At 34.2% G+C, this 20,070-nt stretch overlaps 1 protein-coding gene across 1 annotated transcript in view; it reads right to left on the reverse strand.

Moving 5' to 3' along the window:
- Positions 1-709: 709 nt before the first annotated feature.
- Positions 710-20,070, reverse strand: part of LOC136036133 (guided entry of tail-anchored proteins factor 1-like) — a 33,232-nt gene continuing 13,871 nt past the window's right edge. Inside the window, exons 3-5 of the mRNA XM_065718162.1 lie at positions 18,304-18,469; positions 6,887-6,954; positions 710-968 (exon numbers count right to left, since the gene is read on the reverse strand). Coding sequence (XP_065574234.1) covers positions 768-968; positions 6,887-6,954; positions 18,304-18,469 — 435 coding nt within the window. The 3' untranslated portion in view covers positions 710-767. The remainder of the gene's footprint in view (positions 969-6,886; positions 6,955-18,303; positions 18,470-20,070) is intronic.

Consider the following 20,070-nt stretch of genomic DNA (forward strand, 5'->3'; position numbering starts at 1 on the left):
CTGTGTTATTCACTGTCTTCAACTTTGTTATCTTCTCTTGTTTTGTAGCTCACCTAAGACTGAAAAAGATTAGTCATCCAAACATCGATTATAGCTAGATAACGAAACTAGATTATTACTAAGTAAAGTGGTTTGGCTGAGTAAAAAAAGAAAAGAAAAAGAGATGAAGTATTTCAAAAATTACTTAAAAATATACAACAATGATATGTCTTTCATTTTTGAAAACACCGTAATTTTCATCTAATAAGTCCAAGACCGTTTTGTCAAAACTGCAACAGAATACAAGAATTTACATTCTTTAGCCATTGCTTCAATGAATCCATTGATTTTATCTCTACTTTATTGTTATTTACTTTTAAAATTCATTTAAAGGCCAGTCTTCTTTATTGGAAGGTGGGGAAAATTTTAGTATAAACTGTATAAAATTTGATTTATTAAATGTATATCCAATAACCATATTAACATCGACGCATCTATTATAATGAGAAATTTTGCTCATATTGAGATATAAGATTTTATATATTTTCTTATTACTGTGATTCCATAGAGCCTATTCTAATTAAAAATATCTTACATTCTCAGGCTTAATGTCACAAATTTGCAAGGAATACTTTATTTAGAAAACTAGTCTATATCACAGTTGTAGAAGAATTTCTGCCATCTCTATTGTGCCTACCGTAAAATTAGAGACAGAATGCATGAGACAATACACAAACAAAAAATTGTCTTTCTTTTACTGATTTTTCCAAGTACAAAAAGAGGTGGTGCTAAGGATATTTGGCGGCCAATTTACGCTCAAGAGCTTTTGTAGCTGTAGCACAGATCGCTGACCAAGCCCAGACAGTGACAGCTCCTGGTTGATTTAATGGCCAACTCAGATAGTACGAAAATGGAAAAAGACTATCTGGTTTTAGACGAATGATCGGTTCAGCTTTGTAATAATACATGATGACGAGCAAAATAACTCCCTGCAAAAAGAAGTCATTAACGAAGTTGTTACAGTGATCGTGCCTATGTGTGACCCATACAGAAACCTAATCGATCAATTTCAATTTTGTTCCAACTGCGGTCATAAAGACCTAGTTAACTCTTACATTTGCAACAGCGTCAGGAGATTTAATACCACCACTAATACTAAAAGACTCACTATAGCATGAAACCACCTGAGGACAACAAGGCTAAGCCCACTCCACCCATATCGCAATCTAAGCAAAGCCTTCCTATTTGCAACCTCCCAAAAAGTTCCAACATCCCTTAAATCTTTCCTTACGACCACCTTATGCGAGCTTTGTGTCACGCTCAGACTATCTGTCTTGGCTTTATCTCCAAATAGCCATGGCTTGATGGCAACTTGATTTTAATTCAAGCTCCTTCGGAGAGAGAAATTTCTTATTAGAATTACTACCATGAAAGGAAGGACAAACATTTAATCCGTTCAATGTAGGACATTAATTAAAATAGCGAACTTGAACTTTTTCTGACAGTTAGTTCAACTCGTTGATTGACTTAAACTCAAATCACTATTTTAGCAATAGCTGTAATTTATTCATCTTGGATATTTCTCTTGTCCAAAGTAATATTTTAAATTGGAATTATTTGAACAAAACAGTACTAGCATTTCCTTCACGGATTTTAAGAGTGTAAACATCCAAGACGCGAGCCGTCTTTTTCACAGAAAAGGCAACATTTTGTTGGCAAACTTTCTAAATTTGCAAAAGATGGGTGTTCAAATAATTTTTTTTTTGAATATACCCATCAACAAGGGGATTAAGCAATACTGGACGAACTTAGACTTATATAGAAAATATTTCCAAAGTCAAGTATTAACAATATTCGGTCTTATTTAGTCTAAGTCTCAAACTGGAGTCAGCGAAAAAACGTTGAAAATAAGCCTTAATCTAGAAAAATTAAAGTGGGGAAGAAAAACGCACATATTGAAAAATTATGCCTGTTTTTAGCTTGTGAGACACTAATCAGACAAAGATATTAAATAGTAAAAACAAACAGATACGAGTACAATTATTGGATTACATTGTAAACACAAAAATTTCAAAAAGTCTATAATTACACGTAGAGCTTACAAATGATAACTTACAATAATCATACCGTGTATGGTATGATTATGCAAATTACCTCATATTACCGCAAAGGTAATATGGAAGCACATACATTTATTACCCATGAGATATAGCTGCATGTGCTGCACCACAACTGTGATACGCATGGGTCACAAAATCGCAAAGGTAATATGGGAGGTAACACATTTATTACCCATCCATTTGTTGCTCCACAACTGCGACGCATGGGTTAGAAAATCACAAAGGTAATATAGGAGCATATAAATTTATTACCCATGAGATATAGATGCATGTGTTGCACCACAGCTTTGGCGTATGGGTGATAATTTCTGCAACACTTCAAGTTTAGCATCAGAGGCATAGTTCTGATTTATAAGATACTAAACTTACAGCTTATTTGTGTGCAACAAACATAACCATTCTGTAATTACATGTAGCTTTGATTTATTTATTGTTAGTATTTATACTATTATTGAATAGTATTATACTATTTATACTATTCAATCAATTGAATAATAACTGGCTGCTTGTCAAAAAAAACTTTAATTTTCAAATTCGATATTTTTTCAATCAAGTAAAATCTTAAATCACAAATTTTATCCGTTTGTCTGGAATAGGGATCACCTGAGTAAATCTATACATATATATAAATAAGTTGTTTGTTTGTGTGTCTGTGTGTCTGTCCGCATATGACGTCTGAATTATTTCATCATATACCAATTCAAAAACAAATGTATTCAAGCTGAAGTAGCTGAGTTGGTAAAGCGTTATATTCCAGGTTCTAGGTCCGAGAGGTTCCAGGTTCGAACCTTGGCTTTAGCATTAATACAAAAGAAGAAAAAAAAACTAAAAAGGTAAAAACTACAAAAAACTAAAAAGAAAATACTAAAAATACTAAAAAAACTAAAAAAGCTAAAAAAAAACTAAAAAAAATTTAAAAAACTAAAAAAGAAAAAAAATTAAAAAAACTAAAAAAAGGTAAAAACTACAAAAAAACTAAAAAGAAAAAAAAACAACTAAAAACTAATAAAAAAACTAAAAAAACTAAAAAAACCAAAACCTAAAAAAGAAAAAAACTAAAAAAAACTAAAAAAAGGTAAAAACTACAAAAAAACTAAAAAGAAAAAAAAACAACTAAAAACTAATAAAAAACTAAAAAAAACTAAAAACTGAAAAAGAAAAAAAAATAAAAAAAGGAAAAAAAACTGAAAAATAAAGGAGAAAAAGAAAACCAAAAACCGGGACACAATGAATATAAATGACGACCGGGACACTCAAAGAGAAATTACAGACTGGGACACTGGGACACAAATAACGACCGTGACATATAAATGACGACCGGGACACTCAAAGATAAATTACAGACCGGAACACGGGGACACAAATGACGACCGGGACACCGGGACACAGGGAATATAAATGACGGCCGGGACGCTCAAAGAGAAATTACAGACTGGGACACTGGGACACAAATGACGACCGGGATACTGGGAATATAAATGACGACCGGGACGCAGGGACACAACTACAACGGGGACGCCGGGGGCACAGGGAATGCTCGATTAGCAATCACCATCAACAAAGCTCAAGGGCAATCATTAGAATAATGAGGTATAGATCTGAATACGGATTGTTTTTCCCATGGACAATTTTATGTTGCATGTTCAAGAGTCGGTAAACCTGACAATCTATTTATATGCACAGACAATGGGACATCGAAGAATGTTGTATATTCGCAAGTTTTACGTAGTTAAAAACATATATATATATCTATCTATATTCACAGGTGGGACACAGGGACACAACTACAATGGCGCGTAACTAATATGGCACGTAACGACTTACGCGCGCGGGGGGGCTTGGGGGGGCGAAGCGCTCCCACCACTAGGTGTTGGGGTGGCCTGAAGCGCCACCCCAACAGCTAGTATATTATAAATACCATTATAATAGCAACATAAATAATAATAAGTACAAGAAAACCCGCGGCCTCGCCGCCAGGCACCGGGACTCGGCAGGCTTATTGGATGGCTTCTCATTGTCGCTTGTCTTCTAGCCGCAGACAATTTGAGACATTTGCTGTCTTTTCAAACCGATTTCTAAACACGATATCTACTAAGCATCAAACTTTTGATTTTCTTTTTAAAGCTTTTTGAATTGTTGTAATTCCTGGTTAAAATATATACAAATATTTTTGCAATTACTAGCCGCTAGGCCCCAGTACTCTGCACGCGGCAAGCTTCTTTACATGGATTTTCATTGTCGCTTGTCTTGTAACGGCAGATAATTTGCTGTCTTTTCAAACTGAGTCTTTTCAAAGATATTTGATTTTTAAAGCAAGTCCGATTTCTAAACACGATATCTGCTAAGCATCAAACTTTTGGTTTTCTTTTTTAAGCTTTTTGAATTGTTGTAATTCCTTGTTAAAAAATATACAAATATTTTTGCAGTTACTAGCAACCAGGCCCCAGTACTTTGCATGCGGCAAGCTTCTTTATATGGATTTTCATTGTCGCTTGTCTTCTAACCGCACACAATTTGCTGTCTTTTCATACTGGACTTTTCAAAGATATTTGACTATAAAGTCCAATTTCTAAAAACGATATATACTAATCATCAAACTTTTGGTTTTCTTTTTTGAGGTTTTTGAATTGTTTTAATCCCTTGTCAAATATATGCAAATATTTTTGCAATTACCAGATTTTTGCTCTTTACGCAAATAAATGTCTTTTCACAGGCCCCGGCACTACAACAACGATTTAAAAACCTTAAAATATCCTAATATCTTTGAATAGACTTGTTAAAATATGTACAAATATTTTAGCAATTACAAGGTTTTTGCTCTTTACGCAATTTAATTTTTTTTTCATACTGTATCTTTTCAAAGATATATGATTATTAAAGCAAGTCTGATTTCTAACAACGATTTCTACTAAGCTTCAAACTTTTGTTTGTATTTTTAAAAATTTTTGAATTGTTAGTAAAATCTATTCAAAGATATTTGATTATTACATCAATTCCAATTTCTAACAACGATTTCTACATAGTTTCAAACTTTTGGTTTTATTTTTTAAGGTAGTTGAATTGTTGTAATCCCTTGTTAAAATATATACAAATATTTTTGCAATAACCAGTTTTTTTGCTCTTTACGCAATTCTATTTCTAATAAGCTTCAAACTTTTGTTTATATTTTTTAAGGTTTTTGAATCGTTACTAAGATCTATTCAAAGATACTTGATTATTACACCAAGTCCGATTTCTAAAAATGATTTCTACTTAGCTTCAAACTTTAAATTTTATTTTCTGAGGTGTTTGAATTGTTGTAATACCTTGTTAAGATATATACAAATATTTTTACAATTACCAGTTTTTTTTTTCTCTTTACGCAATCCTGTTTCTACTACGCTTCAAATTTTTGTTTATATTTTTTAAGGTTTTTGAATTGGTACTAAAATCTATTCAAAGATATTTGACTATTAAAGCATGTAAGATTTCTAACAACAATTTCTACTGAGCTTACAGCTTTTAGTTTTATTTTTTACAGTTTTTGAATTGTTGTAGTCCCTTGTTAAAATATAAACAAATATTTTTCCAGCTATCAGTTTTTTACTGTTTGTGCAATTAAATGTCTTTTCATACTAAAGGCTATTCAAGGATATTTGATTATTAAAGCAAGTCCGATTTCTAACAACGATTTCTACTAAGCTTCAAACTTTTGTTTTTTTTAGGTTTTTGAATTGTTGTAATCCCTTGTTAAAATATGTATAAATATTTTTGCAATTATAAGTTTTTTGCTCTTTACGCATTTTGATGTCTTTTCATACTGTGTCTTTTCAAAGATATTTGATTAGTAAAGCAATTCCAATTTCTAACAACGATTTCTACTAAGCTTCAAACTTTTGTTTGTGTTTTCTAAGGTTTTTCAATTGTTACTAAAATCTATTCAAAGATATTTGATTGATACAGCAAGTCCGGTTTCTAACTACGATTTCTACGATTTCTACGATTTCTCTTCTATCAACAAGATCGAACGCTTGCTCAAAATCTATAAAATTGATGGCTAAAGGTGTTTGGTAACTCGGGCAGTTCTCAATTTTTAACCTAAGAGCGAAAATTTGGTGTACACATCCTCTACCCTTTTTAAAACCGCACTGTTCCTTTCTTAAAACTTTATCTACAGCTTCTCTCAGTCTAAAAAGTATCATGTTACGAAGTAATTTACTACCTGCAGAGACAAGACTAATGCCTCGATAACTACCACACTCACTCTTATCACCTTTCTTATACAGCCTAAGAGCGGAAATTTGGTCGACACATCCTCTACTCTTTCTAAAACCGCACTGTTCCTCTCTTAAAACTTTGTCTGCAGCATCTCTCAGTCTAGAAGTATTATATTACTAACCAAATTGCTACCTACAGACACTCCAGAACATAATTGTACTTGTATGCAGTCAAATGGCAAACAAAAACAAAATTAAAAAGTCAGCAATATGTTGTTGTTTCAACAGATGTTTTCTAATTTAAATCCTTAAAAAGTACTTTTCTGGTGAAAGCAAGTGAATAATTGTCAATATCTGAACTAATGATTTATTCTCTCCGTTGCAATAGTTGAGTGTTTATAATGTAATTATAATGCATTTACGAATTAAACATAATTGAAATACGAAAATTTACACGAATTTTACGCATACATCTTGTGTGTCATGTAGCACCACACAAGCAGTGGTTTCTGGGCCTTGTCTTCTTGCGTTATATAATTTGTTTGTTTTTTCGTCTTTTTTTTTTAAATAATAGACTGAATTGAAACTTACTCCAATAATGCGCACAAGCCGGGAGAAACCAAAGGCTAAAGCTGATATCTTTCCAGACGACATTTTCTCTGAAAGGTATACAAATAAAGTTTGAAATTTTTGAAACTTTATTATCTTTGAATTTTTTTTTACACCTCACACCCTCAAACAAAACAAGCTCTTTTGAATGTTACAACGTAAGATTAAAAAAAAAAATTCACTAAAAAATGCAATTTTTAAGGACTCAGCCCAAATAAGGGTTATTCTTCAAGCTTCTTTCAACACAATTTTTTATTCAAAACATAGAAAATTCTGAAAGCTGAAATGTTCTTGGTATCTAGGTTTGTTAATTGGTGAAGAACACTAATAATTATGAGAAAATAAAAAATGAATGAGAGACAAGAAGACACGAAGATCTGAAGCATTTGTAGTACTTAAAATTTCTAGAAAATAATAATTTCTTTAAACACATTTTCTTCCATTATAAAAAAAATATATATAAAGCTAGTTTTTAGTAATGTTGATTCATCCATGAAGAGGGGAAAGGAAAGAGGGAGTCCTTCCATAAAAGCTGTCTAGCTTTTTTTTCAAAAATTCCAGGTGGAAATAAAATTAATAAGAGACAAGAGGACACGAGGATGTCAAGTGCTCGTAGCACAAAAAAAAATCTATAAAATAATAATTTCTTTAAGCCATTTTCTTCCATGTAAATACAATACATATATATAAAGTTAGTTTTTGGAAATTTCGACACGTCCACGTAGACGTAGACGTCCACGTAGAGGAATGAAGGGGGATTTCCTCCATAAAAAGTGTCTAACATTTTCCCCCAAAATTCCCGGTGAAAAAAGGAAGTGTTTGTAGTACAAAAAAACATCTACAAAATAATAATTTCTTTAAACCCACATTATATATATATATATATATATATATATATATATATATATATATATATATATATATATATATATATATATATATATATATATATATACTAGCTGTTGGGGTGGCGCTTCGCGCCACCCCAACACCTAGTTGGTGGGGGCGCTTCGCGCCCCCCCCAAGCCCCCCCGCGCGCGTAAGTCGTTACGCGCCATATTAGTTACGCGCCATTGTAGTTGTGTCCCTATGTCCCACCTGTGAATATAGATAGATATATTATATATATGTTTTTAACTACGTAAAACTTGCGAATATACAACATTCTTTGCTGTCCCATTGTCTGTGCATATAAATAGATTGTCAGGTTTACCGACTCTTGAACATGCAACATATAATGGTCCATGGGAAAACAATCCGTATTCAGATCTATACCTCATGATTCTAATGATTGCCCTTGAGCTTTGTTGATGGTGATTGCTAATCGACCATTCCCTGTCCCGGTGTCCTGATCGTCATTTATATCCCCCTGTGCCCCCCGGCGTCCCCGTTGTAGTTGTGTCCCTGTGTCCCGGTCGTCATTTATATTTTTTACTTATGTCCTGGTCATTATGGCTTATGTATGGTCATTTATATTCCCTGTGTCCCGGTCGTCATTTGTATCCCGGTGTCCCGGTCTGTATATACATTCGTTTTTTAGTTTTGTTTTTCTCCTTTATTTTTTTCCTTTTTTATATTTTTTCTTTTTTAGTTTATTTAGATTTTTAGATTTTTAGTTTTTTTATTAGTTTTTGTTTTTTTTTCTTTTTAGTTTTTTCGTAGTTTTTACCTTCTTTTTAGTTTTTTTTTTTACTTATGTCCTGGTCGTCATTTATACTCCCTGTGTCCCGGTGCTTTGTTGATTGCTAATCGAACATTCCTTTTGTCCCGGTCGCTTTCTCTTTGAGTGTCGTCATTTATTTTTTTCTTTTTTAGTTCTTACCTTTTTTTTAGTTTTTTTTAGTTTTTTAGATGAAATTTTTTTAAGTTTTTTTCCTTTTTTTCTTTTTAGTTTTTTATTGGTTTTTACCTTTTTTTTTAGCTTTTTTAGTTTTTTTTTCGTTTTTTCTTTTTACTTTTTTTTTAGTTTTTATCTTTTTTATTTTTTTTTATTTTTATTCTTAATTTTATTAGTTTTCTTTTTCTCTACTATTTTTCAGTTTTTCCTTTTTTTTAGTTTTTTTTTTTAGTTTTTAGTTTTTTTATTTTTTTACCTTTTTTTAGTTTTTTTTAGTTTTTTAGCTTTTTTATTTTTTTTTATTAGTTTTTAGTTTTTTTTGTAGTTTTTGCCTTTTTTTAGTTTTTTCAGTTTTTTGTTTAGTTTTTAGTTTTTTACCTTTTTTAGCCTAACCAGGATTTGAACCTGGGACCTTCATTCTCCGTTCTGACACCCTCTCTCACCGAGTGACTACTCCAGCATGTTCATTTTGGTGTTTTAAATGGTATATTATTAACCAAATTAATGTGTTTTACAATATACTAAGCATCGTCATAACAAAAATGATGGCAACTAATTTCATGACGTCAGCCGAAACATGACGTCACCTGATCCACAGATCCACAGATCCACACACAGACAACTTATTTTTATATATATAGATATATAGCTAGATTTTGGAAATTTCGATACGTCTACATAGAAGTATACGTCCAAGTAGAGGAAGAAAAGGGGGTTTCCTTCCATAAAAACTATCTAACTTTTTCGAAAAGCCTTTTATCAGTTTTTTTTCAAGTAAATTGGCTTTTTACATTATTTTGGAAAACACTTTTTGACAGCAGGTGGTTCCCAGTTGTTGCTTAACAAAATAATTTTAACAGCTTTACGGGGCGAGAAGTTTTTTACCATTCCGATATATATTCCAATATATTTCATTCCATTCCATATATATTTCATTCCAAATATATTTATAAAAAAGGCTTTAAATTCCCCATCAAAAGTTGATAAGGGAGAGGACACATAATTATCAAATCTCAAGGAAAAAGCAGTCTGAAGCAAAAAGCAAATGATACCCTAGTCTTTAGAGGTGACACCACCTCCATTCTTATTTATGGTAGTTATTCGGTGTGAATTCACCTTTATTATATAATGCAATTTCTGTTCGTTTTAGGCTTAATTTGACCTATACAAATTGCTGCTCGTTTCATGTATTGCTATGTATGTTATATGTATTATGTTATATGTTATATGTATTATGTTATGTTATATTATGTTATTATGTTATATGTTATATGTATTTTCATGTATGTTACAAATTGCTGCTCGTTTCATGTATAACTTTTTGCATGGGTTTTGCACCCCAACCAACGGAATATTTTCACGGTAAGTACCAATTAAATCACTAAAGTTATCATACCAAATGCCTTCAATCAATCCATGTTAGTCAGTTTCGAGCAGAAGCTTTTGCAGCCTTTTTCTTGCATGAAACTCAGGAGAAAAATGTTGCCGCAAAACTGTATTTTTTGTCTTAAAAATTAATCGATATGTGAGGTAAGCCCTTTTGTTTCAATACGATGGTTTGTATTGATTCAAATTGGCTATTTTTGTGCATTTGGCACAATCATGCATGTCGCAGAAGTTTTTTTTATTTAATTTAGAAGAAAATTAACTGATAGAAAAAATATTACAATAATAAAATATACTAACTGGATCTTTTTTAAATTTCAATCAGTTGTCACTCCGAATGTATATTAGTACATTATTTAGTGCATTAAATAGATTTATTTAAGGTTAACAAATTTTAGCCACAAACAATGCACTCTGAGGGATATAGCACATCACAATAAATTCAGAAAAAAATATCTAACATTAACTCTTTACTATATTGCTTTTTTAACAAACATAAAAGTTTTAACTTCATTAGCATAACCTTACTCATGATTACAACGCTAAAAGTTGTTAGCAATATATTTGCGGCAAAAAATGAGGATTAAAAAAAATCCTCTTGCCTGTCACTATTATTATCGACGGAAGGGCTTGACTGTCATCAAGAAATGAAATCAATCATTTTTATAAAACTCTGTAAAAGCTAGTTCGTTATTAGGGGCTAATTTCTTTTTATGTCTCCTAGTAGCGGCTTTGATAAGGGCCTTAAGAGAGAATTTTCTCTGTCCGCATCCGAAATCTTGCGATTTTTTTTTAGATTTTCCGATTTTTCCAAGTTTATCAATGGGATTATGATACTGAAGATCTTGACACAAGAATACACAATTCGTTAAATATGTTGTGATAGATTTATTCAAATTTACTTTATGGAATAAGCAATTAAGTCTTAACAGAATCAACAAAAAAAGAGCTTGAATTTTCATAGTGATTTTGATTTTTTCACTTTACTAAGAATTTGGAATCACGATGAATGTAACTCCCCCAGTGGGACCAGATATCACCCTAGACTATATTGTCACAGTAGCAACGACTAGATTTGCAAGGATAATTTCTTAAACCACATTGGCCTGCCATAATATAAACAAAGAAAACGATCAAAATGGGGTCTTTTAAGGCCAAATGAGAATACTGAGAAAAGACACAAAGCGAACATTTCGAGAGAATAGCTGCCTCTCTTCTTCAGCGCTAACAAAATAGTATATTCAATGAAAATGCCGAAGAAAAAGACCACAAAAAATACAAACAATGAAAAATTAAAAGAATTGAATTATAAATAAAATTCAATAAAAGCCAAAAATAATAAGAATTAAAACTTTTACACTTGGTTTAATTTTTATAATTTTTGGTTTTTATTGAAAATTATTTATCTTTTAATTTTTTTTTTTTTTTTCATTGTTTTTTTTCTCACATTGACTTTCCACGTTTGTTTTGTTGTTTTTTTCTTCGCCATTTTCCTTAAATATACTATTTGTTCGCGCTGAGGAAGAGAGGGAGTTGTCCTTTCGAAATATTCGTTTTGTGTGCGTAGCATGAAGCTATCATTATGTGGTCCCAAGCTTAATAATTCCGAAGAAGACATGAAGTAAGCCTTATAGAAACAGATCAGTCTTACTTCTTGATTTTCAAGAAAAAAAAGCGTTGCTTAAATCACAGAAATGACTGGACACTTGTATAAATATTCCAGTCCACTGAGTCTTAAGTTAGTACAAATTCATGCCAAGATCTGAGACTCGAGCTGGAACTCTTCGCAGAACCTCTACTAGAAGAGCTTGAGGAAGTGTAATAACATCTTCGATAACTTTTTTCTTTTCGAGTCTCTTTCCTTACTCTTTTTCCTTTTATGCTTCTTATGTTTTCCCGATTTCTTCCGATCAGATCGTTCATCCCTTGATCTTTTACGCCTTTTATTTTTCTTATTTTCTTCATCACTAGGGGAACTACGAGAGATTTCATCTCGTGATGATATTTTCAGAGGAGGAGGAGATTTCATTTTATGGTTTGGCTCAAATTCAGAATCTGAACTATCATAGTCAGCCTTGCGATACGACCTTTTTCTAAACTTTTTTGCACTTGATTCATCACTTGAAACACTCCTCTGAATACGACGCCGCGAGGATCCTGAGCTTTCACCTACAGTTAAACTAGAGCTACTTCCAGCGCCATTCAATTGTTATCTCATAGGTCGTTTCAATCTTTCTCCATTTTTGGACTTTGGTGGGTTTGGATCAACGGGCGAGGTTGGGACAAATATGGGTGTCTCTTCATTAGAATTTATATCAATCAGAACAGGAGTTCGTTCTTGCTTCGAACTTAGAATGGCAACCACTACAACATCACTATCGCTTGAGGAATACCATCTACAAAAGGGCGTTATTTGTCCTGCAAAATAACTACTGTCCCCTCTTCCACTTGGAGCTGGCTCTAGTGAAGTAACATTATTTGCCAAAATACGCTTCGCAGAACCTCTACTAGAAGAGCTTAAAGAAGTGTAATAACATCTTCGATAACTTTTTGAATTTTTTCTTTTCGAGTTTTTTTCCTTACTCTTTTTCCTTTTATGCTTCTTATGTTTTCCCGATTTCTTCCGATCAGATCGTTCATCCCTTGATCTTTTACGTCTTTCTTTTTCTTCTTTTCTTCACCACTAGAGGAACTACGAGAGATTCCATCTCGTGATGATATTTTCAGGGGACGAGGATTAATCATTTTAAGGTTTGGCTCAAATTCAGGATCTGAACTATCATAGTCAGCCTTGGGGTACGTCCTTTTTGCACTTGATTCATCACTTGAAACGCTGCTTTGAATGCGACGCCACAAGGATCCTGAGCTTCCACCTACAGTTAAACTAGAGCTACTTCCAGCACCATTCAATTGTTGTCTCATAGGTCGTTTCAATCTTTCTCCATTTTTGGACTTTGGTGGATTTGGATCAAAGGGCGAGGTTGGGACAAATATGGGTGTCTCTTCATTAAAATTTATATCAATCAGAACAGGAGTTCGTTCTTGCTTCGAACTTAGAATGGCAACCACTTCAACATCACTATCGCTTGAGGAATCCCATCTACAAAAGGGCGTTGTTTGTCCTGCAAAATAACTATTGTCCCCTCTTCCACTTGGAGCTGGCTCTAGTGAAGTAACATTATTTGCCAAAATACGCTTCGCAGAACCTCTACTAGAAGAGCTTGAAGAAGTGTAATAACATCTTCGATAACTTTTTGAATTTTTTCTTTTCGAGTTTTTTTCCTTACTCTTTTTCCTTTTATGCTTCTTATGTTTTCCCGATTTCTTCCGATCAGATCGTTCATCCCTTGATCTTTTACGTCTTTCTTTTTCTTCTTTTCTTCATCACTAGAGGAACTACGAGAGATTTCATCTCGTGATGATATTTTCAGGGGACGAGGATTAATCATTTTAAGGTTTGGCTCAAATTCAGGATCTGAACTATCATAGTCAGCCTTGGGGTACGTCCTTTTTGCACTTGATTCATCGCTTGAAACGCTGCTTTGAATGCGACACCACAAGGATCCTGAGCTTCCACCTACAGTTAAACTAGAGCTACTTCCAGCGCCATTCAATTGTTGTCTCATAGGTCGTTTCAATCTTTCTCCATTTTTGGACTTTGGTGGATTTAGATCAACGAGCGAGGTTGGGACAAAGATGGGTGTCTCTTCATCAGAATTTATATCAATCGGAACAGGAGTTCGTTCTTGCTTCGAACTTAGAATGGCAACTACTTCAACATCACTATCGCTTGAGGAATCCCATCTACAAGAGGACGTTGTTTGTCCTGCAACATTACTACTGTCCCCTCTTCCACTTGGAGCTGGCTCTGGTGAAGTAACATTATTTGCCAAAGAACGCTTCGCAGAACCTCTACTAGAATAGCTTGAGGAAGTGTAATAACATCTTCGATAACTTTTTGACTTTTTTCTTTTCGAGTCTCTTTCCTTACTCTTTTTCCTTTTATGCTTCTTATGTTTTCCCGATTTCTTCCAATCAGATCGTTCATCCCTTGATTATTTACGCATTTTCTTTTTCTTCCTTTCTTCATCACTAGAGGAACTACGAGAGATTTCATCTCGTGATGATATTTTCAGGGGACGGGTAGATTTAATTTTACGGTTTGGCTCAAATTCAGGATCTGAACTATCATAGTCAGCCTTGGGGTACTTCCTTTTTCTAAACTTTTTGCACTTGATTCATCACTTGAAATGCTGCTTTGAATGCGACACCACAAGGATCCTGAGCTTTCACCTACAGTTAAACTAGAGCTACTTCCAGCGCCATTCAATTGCTGTCACATAGGTCGTTTCAATCTTTCTTCATTTTTGGACTTTCGTGGATTTGGATCAACGGGCGAGTTTGGGACAGATAAGGGTGTTTTTTCTTCATTACTAGAGGAACTACGAGATATTTCATCTCGAGATGATATTTCCAGGGGAAGAGGAGTTTTCATTTTACGGTTTGGCTAAAATTCAGAATCAGAACTATCATAGTCAGTCTTGCCATACAAACTTTTCCTAAACTTTTTTGCACTTGATTCATCACTTGAAACACTTCTCTGAATGCGACGCCGCAAGGATTATGAGCTTTCACCTACAGTTAATCTAGAGCTACTTCCAGCGCCGTTCAATTGCTGTCTCATAAGTCGTTTCAATCTTTCTCCAGTTTTGGACTTTCGTGGATTTGGATCAACGGGCGAGGCTGGATGCTGTCTCATAAGTTCAATTGCTGTCTCATAAGTCCTTTCAATCTTTCTCCAGTTTTGGACTTTCGTGGATTTGGATCAACGGGCGAGGCTGGGACAGATACGGGTGTCTCTTCATCAGAATGTGTATCAATCAGAACAGGAATTCGTTCTTGCTTCGGCCTTAGAATAGCAACCACTTTAACATCACTGTCGCTTGAGGAACCCCATCTACAAGAGGGCGTTGTTTGTCCTGCAACATTACTACTGTTCCCTCTTCCACTTGGACCTGGCTCTGGTGAAGTAATATTATTTGCCAAAAAACGAGCCACACGCTCTAATGCTTCACTTCTAGAGATGGTTGGAATGTCTGAAAAAGAACCGGGGCTGTTTTATTTGCCTTTTATGACACTCAAATTGGAAGATTTCAATTCATAACGTCGCTGCTACACCTAGAGATCGTATCTGACATTTTTTCACATCTGAGATAACTTTATAAAACGTTCACTACGTTCTTCACATAAGGGTGATAAGGAAAATAAGGTTCTTCACAGGGCAATTCACGTTCAACACACTTTTCCCCTCCTAATCTGCATTGCCTTACCAATCCTCGATTTCAGAACAGGTTAGGTACAAGTTTGTGGCAATAGTCTCAGAAATGTGGTTCAGCCAACAACCTCAGATACAACCATTAGGCGTGACAACATTCCAATCTTCAAAAAACATACTTCTTTAGTTCGAAATTTGTACTTATTTAAATACGACATTGCCAAACCTCAACAATACTGTAGATATTTTGCTGGTTTTGTCTATTTTTACTTATTGCCAGAAGAGCATATTAGAGACACCCTTATTAACTATCTGGAAATATCTGATTAAATATCTGTACTGGTATTGATAAAGAAAACAGTTCTTTCCCTGTTTTGATTTTCCTTTTCCCAATTTTTTAAGGTCTAATCTCCTATTATATCATTTTTCTTTTTCTCCTTTCCCCTCTTTGACTATTTATATTTCTTTTTTATAATCTTTCCAATCACTGTCTACTCGATCACCAGCGTAATCTAAGTTTACCAGCGTAAAAAGCATAATTCCCCTCTTGTCCCTTCCCCTCTAAAAAAGTATGGGAAAAAAAACAGCTTCTGCTGTTTTTGCCACGAGTTGATCATGGCCTACCATAAAACTGGATCTTTTACAACTAAAATCGTGTTGCAGAGTTTAGGCGCCCAAAGGGATGACCATGATCCTGGTTAGCTCAGTATGATCTAACACGGAGACTCCTCGACTTTTGTTGTCATTGGCCCCTTTGAAAATTTTTCTGGTTGCGGTTGACCCTCTTGGCTAAGTTTCTACTACATTCTCGAATCTTAAAAAAATAAATAAATATAAAAAATAGTAAAAAAATTATGATTAGATTTAACATTGGAAATTTTTATTGCGGCTGAGTTCCAACCACGAAATATCAGTTTTCGTGAAAGAAAGTGACAATTTATTGGTTAATTAATTAAATGACTGGGATATCAGCGGATGTCTGAAGTGACTACTTTTTCAATATTTACAAAAAAGTAAAGTTGCCTGGTCAAAAAGGGATTCCATTCAACTTTACTGTTTAAAAATCTACTGATAGACAAAGCAACCAATCAACTTTCACTCATCACATTTAGAAATCCCCAATTTAAACGTAAGTTCTACAATGACAATCACAGAATACTCATAATTTTAGTGGATTCAGTTTAGTCAGGAATAACCACAAACCTCCTTGTTATGTGACATTCAATTTGCTTCATTTTTTTTTGAAAGGTTTGTAACGAAACAACAATTTTTCGACATTTTTTTGTGACGAGAGAAACGCTATGAAAAGCTTTATCGCAGTTCCCCAGTACAGGATTTTTTTTAGTATTTCTGCCAGCAGCGAAAATTTTTGATACCAAGGTTGTATCCAGGATATTTTTGATGGGTGGGTGGTTACCAAAGGATTTTTTCCGGGGAGCGGGTGTGCAAAAAACTTAAAAACGCATCTAAAATTTGTCTATATTAATTTTTGTAACGTTTTTATGAGTCAGACAAACAATTCGGGGGGGGGGGGGGCCTTATTTGATACCCTCATTTATATTCCATATTCAGCTCCTCATTAGTGCTAGGCTTGAGTACCTCCTCTTGAAGTACTAAACTCTCCACTTTTGTTTCATTAATTGTATTTATGATGCATAGCAGTGTTTCCATCTTCAGGAGATCTGTTAATCTGATTTTGAAGTCATGAGGGTAATTAAATGCTGAACACGTATCTGAATATCCTCACCAAGGATATTTTACCTGTGACAAGTTTGAAAACTAGGAAAATTAACACCAACTAATATTCTGGTTCATAAATTACGATTTCCCAAGAAAACCTGAAATTACACCATTTGTTTTTTGTGTATCTTTTTCATGAGGTCGGCCCACTTATTATCGTAAGTTAACCTAATACCGTTCACTTTTTCAGAACAAATCTGTCAAATCTGCAATACCTGCTTTGAAATTGATCAGATTTTCTTTTAAATCTGGACCTCTACTTTCCAGCAACTCAATAACTGATAAAAAAAATTGGGTAAAATATTTTTAAACGATCATCTTTTGAAAACCAGCTTACTTCAGTATGCAAGGGCAATCGTTGGAAGCCTTTAACATTTTAATTGTACAACTGCGCAAATAAGGGCATATTCAACGCATTGCTTCTTTTTGTTGACTGCGTTAGTCACAAATTGATGCAATTGGTGCTATCGATCACTCAAATCTTTCACAACTAAATGTTGTCGGTGGGATGACACAATGAATTATGGTTATCTCTTTCACGGAACAGTCACTGAGCTTCTTAAGATACTATCTGCCAACATTGATAGGTGAAGTCACTATCATTCTAGTTCCTCAATTTCATGGACCCCGTTTACAAATACTAAACCCCTATTTTTTGTCACGCCAATGTATACCCCCTTCAAGTCTCCTGTGGACCCCTGGAGGTCCACCTAGACCACTTCGGGAATGACTGATCTAACACGAGATAATATCCATATATGTCAGCCGGAAAATTGGCGGAAGGAAAACGCCTTCCAGATTAAAAGTCTACAGAGCAAACCGAAGAATAATCTTGTGGAAAGCGCCTTGAAATATGCAAAACTCCCAAAATTTATGGATAAAAAATAATTTTTTAAATTCACCAGACCCCTACTCTTGAAACAATCTACCAACGATGAAAAATTTGTTATGTATTTACATAGATCATGCTTCTTCCCTCTCAGACTACCAATATTTCAGTACAGCCGAGAAGCAAACTTTGAAGCAATGAACGAGAGGGGTACAACCAATGCAATTCTAAAAACAAATGACACAAAACGGTGTTTGTGCAAAGTAACATCACTAAAAGTATGTCGAAAATAAGCTGTATATTAAACGAAGTACTGCTTTAGCTAGACTTACGACATTTTCTTAATTCTTCCTGAAGTTTGGTCCTTCTTCTCTGAAGCTTGGCATGTTTGGAAAACTCATCTACCATTGAGGTGGTTTTAAGCTCGTTAAAAACTGTTTTCAATTCTTCAATTAGATGTCTTTCATTCTTGTGGTCAGTACAATATAATTTTGCAATCTAGAAAAAAAAGGACAACCAATTCCCTGATATCAATTATTTAAACTGAATAATATATTCTAGAAAAGGGAATCAAGTTAGAAAATATTAGGAATGACAACAATAGTATGTGTCAGTTTTAATTGAGGAAATAACCTGGCATTAGTTGCATTTTTGCAGACATGCCAAATCGGTAACTGAAATTACTTTTAGACATTTTAGTGTCAGTACAAACGTTAATTATGACGTTACAGGTGCTTGGCATTAAAAATTACTAGAACTTCAGACGCCTAGCTTCAGGATGCCTGCGAAATGGCAAAAAATAATAAAGCCTCAGTGCGCAAGTCCTAGTATTCGGAAAAACCACTACTTATTTATCATTCACAGCTAAAAATTATAGTTTCAGTTAATTTTGAGCATTTAATAATTTTTCCTGAAATTTAAAACACTACTACCACTACTACTACGAACAACTCACTGTAGCACCGAGTCGCCAAAGGGCAACACAGACACGCACGCTCTTCCTCCATCCTCATCTATTCAAAGCCTAAAAAGCTATTCCTGAAATATTCACTTATGATCGATTACCTTGCTACTTCAGCATAACACAAAGGCTTCATTGGGGCTCATAGCCTAAACTTCTAAGTGAATCAGAGACAACATGTTTAGGGCACATTCCCACTCCCCTTGCTCCCAGACCAATATATTCAGTCCTCCCGTCTTCCCCAAAACTCCCTGATAGTTTCAATTCGATCCTCCGGGCAATTTCTAAGTTATTAGAGATAACATATTTTGAAAATTCTGGAAACATTTAATTATGCACTCAGGCGCATGTGTATTTTCAGAGTGTATCCTTTGAATGTATTGGTCTAGAAAACGATCTCTAAGAGATCAAGACGATCAGACAGCCAGGACCAAACATGATCACCTTGTCTATTGAAACCTGTCGGAGAACGTAGGGCAATTTACATAATTCGGAGCCATTTCATAGGACTACCGAGAATATAAATAACAAGGAATGATTGCCCTCGAATAAAATCTGGCCCCTATTTTTAATATAACATTTTAATTATTATAATAGATAGCGCAATAGCGCTGCCCAAGTAAATATTGATGTTGGCACAATGAATTATTTATTTGTTTTTCTTAGACCAAGACACTTTCTATCGAAAAAGCTGCCGTAGAAAATTGAAAAAGGACTCATTCGATTGGAAATTGAAAGGGCTCGTGCGCTTTTTACCAGTCGAAAGTGATTGGAGGGCAAATGCCTCCCCTATGCTCATCATTTCCCCATACCCTTCTGATCATACTAATATAACCATTTTGTTCAACGTAGTTAAAAGGTCTGGAAATTATGTCTTTGAGGATGACCCCCCCCCAGAGCCCTCACTGTAAGGGTTTTAAGTTATGCCCTTGGGGCATATAAGGTTCTTATAGAAAGCGTTGTCGTAGAAACTTCAAAAAGGGCTCATTCGATTGGAAATTGAAAGGATTAGTGCCCTTTTTATTAGTCGAAAGTGATAGGTTGGCAAATCCCGCCCCCCTCACGCCCATCATTTCACCAAACACTTTCAAGCAAAATTTTGAGATAGCCATTTTGTTCAACGTAGTTGAACAAAATC

This window comes from Artemia franciscana, chromosome 2 (genome assembly GCF_032884065.1).
Source record: "Artemia franciscana chromosome 2, ASM3288406v1, whole genome shotgun sequence".
Classification (NCBI taxonomy): Eukaryota; Metazoa; Arthropoda; class Branchiopoda; order Anostraca; family Artemiidae; genus Artemia; species Artemia franciscana.